General features: G+C 53.9%; 1 protein-coding gene across 1 annotated transcript; it reads right to left on the bottom strand.

The window, feature by feature from the left end:
- Positions 1-2,316: 2,316 nt before the first annotated feature.
- VDBG_01165 (methionine aminopeptidase) lies at positions 2,317-3,921 on the bottom strand (the record flags this gene model as incomplete). Its single annotated transcript, XM_003009436.1, has 4 exons — positions 2,317-2,373; positions 2,563-2,727; positions 2,780-3,852; positions 3,882-3,921. The coding sequence occupies 4 exons, from the start codon at positions 3,919-3,921 to the stop codon at positions 2,317-2,319; spliced, it is 1,335 nt and encodes a 444-aa protein (XP_003009482.1).
- Positions 3,922-4,058: the final 137 nt, after the last annotated feature.

The raw sequence follows: 4,058 nt of genomic DNA on the forward strand, positions 1-4,058 counted from the left end.
CGATGAGGAGGATGGAGGACTGCATTCTTGATGGTGCGAAATGTTGCAAGGTGAAGACTGAGCAAGTGGTTGGTGTATTGAAAATGAACGAGTGAAAAGAACCGAAGTAAAATGTCAGATACGAAGGAACGTTGCTGTCTGAGCGACACCAAGCCCCAGGCAACGGGAAGGTCTGCCCTTTTCAACCCCTTCGTCCTGATCCTTCAATGAGCTAGGTCCCTTGCCATGTTCAGCCCAGGCTCCAGAATCCAGGCGGCAACGGCTTCAAGCGAGAAACGCCGGACATGGGGGTTCCACATCGGGAGATTAAGGCCGCTCACTCCAGTCACGGCGACAGCGAGGTCTGTGATCCCCACAAAGCTTCTGACTGCACAGCCCTACGTCGAGCTTGTCCCTGACGGGGCACAGGGTCTGACGACCAAGACATGGGCTGGCCGATGCTCTTAGCCCAGGCATACAAATCACACTAGGGGCCAGGTAGGGCGCTCTGCCAGTCCTTTCCGTCTCTAGCGGCTGCTATACTCGCCTTCTCTATCCACTTCGGGCAAGGCAGCAGCAAGGTTGGCACGAAGTGGTTCTCTCGTCCACAGCTCGCCTTCGTAGAACGCCTCAGGGATTCCATTCAGCACGTCGAATGAGTCGCGCGAACAACTGATCGACACTCTGAACAAGGGATAACCCATCTTGAGACATGGTGGCGCCCCCGCCCCAAAACTGGGAGAAATATCCATGGCGTCTCCTTCGCGACGAAGGCCATGCGGCTGACGAACGGCCTTCCTCTGGCGCCAGGCTAAGGGCGTGAGCCAATTTCACAGAAGAGAGATGGGGACGGCCGAGCGGCATGGCGTCCGCCTGCTACAGTCCCCCTGTTTCTCTGCCTAGTCCTCGCTTCCCTATGACAAGCACTGCAGTCCTTCACTCTGGAGCGGCCCATTTGGTGCCGGCAGCCGATCTGCCGTGAGTGGTGCGTGGCGGCGCAGACATCAGATGATGTCGTCGCGTCGCGTCAGGGGGCGGGGGCAAAGTGCAGTGGATGTTCAGCTCTGGGAGCCCGACGGCTTGGAATGCCAAGAACGGGAGAGTGACAGGCTTCAATGTGCCGGCATTGCCAAGGAGGCGCAGCAATTGGTGTCTACGAGCAGATGCCTACCTGTACGCTGCCGATTGCGGCCATGTGGCGCGAAACGTGGACGATGACCATTCAAATGAGTGCACCGCGTCACAATCTTAGAGATTAATCGCTGCGGACGTGGATTCTCGGCCGATGGCGCCGAATTCGTTGGGCTTAGCGTCGTACTGTACCCACCGTTGGTCCATGTGCCGATAGGTACTTTGGGGGCTCTGGGGTCACTGTGTTCAGCCAGGGCTTCACATGATGTAGGGTGATTTCAATTTTGCTGTAGACTTGGCTTGATATAGCTGGCCACTGGTTCCATGTGAATGCTGTGATGCCGTTTACCAATGCCCTCATGACGCTGAACGCATAAGGAAACAACCCTCGTACTTTCTAGGGCTTGACGGGTTATGTCCGCGTGCGTTGGTCGATTTTCTATGCAGGATCCAAGGCGATGATGGACCTCTGGGTTGCTTCCAAAGTTGTAGCTTATCCAAAGTTGCGGCTCTAGAACCCTTCACGAGGGTTTGACATCAGAAATTCTAGGTGTGCTGAATCCAATGGGCAACGTGATGCTCAGGGATAGGATTGAACAGATTCTTGATATTGAGAGGCCAGATGGAGTGTCAGGCGGAGGAATACACTGACCAGGGCGGTCGCTGAGCAATAACCACCAGCGATACCAGGTCCGCAACAGTTGCAAAAGTAGGATTCATAATAGACTACTGAGAAAACTTACCCCTCCGCATTCGCGCGGAAGTATTGGGAAACCCAATGGGGAAAAACCAATACCGAGGGGTACATATCAGCAACGTCATCGGCAGTATACTATATGTTCTCAAAGCACGAAAGCCCATCCAAGTTTCGGCGGCCATCAATGCAAAGCAAAAAAGAAAAAGGGGGTTGGGGGGGGGAGAGAGCCTTGGCACAATGACAACAAACAGCACAAAAACGCAAAAGGATTTCCCTTTTGGCCGTGTGCCGGCGTCGAACCCCTGAGCCCCTCTACGCGCCTTCCTGACCTGCGCGCCCTGAACTGGTCTTCCCTGAGGGCCTGACCTTACGGGTATTTCTTAGGCTTTTACCACCACACCATGCGTCACGGTATGGTGGTTGTTGCCAAGGAAGACCAGCGCCCTGCATAAGGATCCTTGGTTGGTCGGGCGACGCAGAGAAGGAGCAGCAGTCGCCATGTTGCTGCCTTAGTAGTCGTCCCCACGACTGAGGACCTCCTTATGTGTCTCACGTAGGACAATGGTCTAGGGCATTCATGAGTTGCGCGTTACCTTCATTACAACCTGGAAGCTTACGTGTTCAAACTGCGCCGAGTACGATCCCTCAATATCTCTCAGCGGAGCATAGGACTCGACGATGCCATTTGAGACAAGGCAATTCATCTATAGCTGTCAGCATTATTGGCCAATGTGTTCAAATTAAGAGAGACGAACTCCGGCTAGGTACTTTTCTTGCCCAAGTCGATCAAGATATCGACGACAAAAGACAATAGTACCAAAGTTCTCGCGGATTGTCTTGTGCAGTCGTTTTGCAGACGCGAGGGGCAATTGTCCAGCCAACGGCGCGTTACTTTGCAAACCATACCCGTACACACCGATCTGATTACGGGTTAGAGATTTAGTCCGTACTAATGGGGAGAGAGAGACTCACATCATCGCGAAGATAGGCACGACCTGTGGATCCGAATGTTTCAATAGCAAAAACCTCACCCGCCTCCATCTTTGTCTGATCCGAGTTGCGGATGAAGGGAATCGATTTGCCGCCGTGGATTTGGTAGTGCTTGATGTTGTGGGCGCATATGTTTTTCACCGGCTTGACAGGAAACGTCTTGCCCCTTATCTCGACTTCATAGCTCTCCATCGTCTCGTGAATGGCAGCGCTAACATCACAAATACGTACGTCGATCCCCGTGGCTTTGACACCTTCGTTGGTCGCCTCCTTGACAGCCGCCAGGAGGTTATCGTACGTGGGGTCGAATGCCATGGTGAATGCGCTATCAACGATCCAGCCGTTTATGTGGACACCGAAATCGACCTTCATGACATCCTGCTCCTGCAGTACAACAGCCTTCTGCCCAGGGTTTGGAGTGTAGTGTGCTGTCTGGTGATTGAGGCACAGACCTGTAGGGAAGCCCATGCCTGAACGCAGACCATCACCCAGTCCAAGCCCAGAGTTGCCGAGAAGAGAACGAATACTGTCTTCAATACCCTCGGCAATACTGAGGAGGTCTTGACCGGGACGCACAGTGTCGTGGACCCATTTGCGCGCCTGACGATGGACCTCGGCCGCTTTCCGATAGTTGCAGAAGAACTCGCTGTCCTGCGCCTCCTGTACGCCGTTGTAATGCAATTCAGCCACGGCTGAGGGAGCCCTGGTGTAGCTCTGGATCTCACCTTCGGGGTAATCCGCCGTGGGAAAGAGATCGCTGAGAGGAATACGAGGTGGCGACGTCTGCTGGCTGTGCACCGCGGCAGACTTCTTCTTCTTCTTCTTCTTGGTCTTCTTCCGCCTCTTCTTGCATAATTCAGTTTCATTCGATGGAACATCAGGGTTCAATTGCGCCAGGGGTCGTAAGGCAGCGTCGTCGTCGCTGTCGTCGTCGCCGCCGCCACTAGCGGAGGTGCCGTCCCCGTCACGGGCGGTGTGAGCGCCTCGTGGAAGACCACCGGCCTGAGGGATTTTCTTCGAATATGGTGCATCATCTGATGAAGTCAGCGTATCTCCTGGCCGGAGTAACTTTTCAGAGTCATACTGTGATCACGACGGTCGTCTTCTGATGTCTTGGACCCCATAGCAGCATCGACAGATTGGCAGTAAGTATTGCGAGAAGATGTCTAGTGCTGAAAAATGAGAAAATCCAGAAAGCAAGAGTCGAAGGGGAACATACGGATATGAGGAACCATGCCGACAAGATCTTTCCGCCACGGCA

This window comes from Verticillium alfalfae, genomic scaffold (genome assembly GCF_000150825.1).
Source record: "Verticillium alfalfae VaMs.102 supercont1.1 genomic scaffold, whole genome shotgun sequence".
Taxonomy (NCBI): domain Eukaryota; kingdom Fungi; phylum Ascomycota; class Sordariomycetes; order Glomerellales; family Plectosphaerellaceae; genus Verticillium; species Verticillium alfalfae.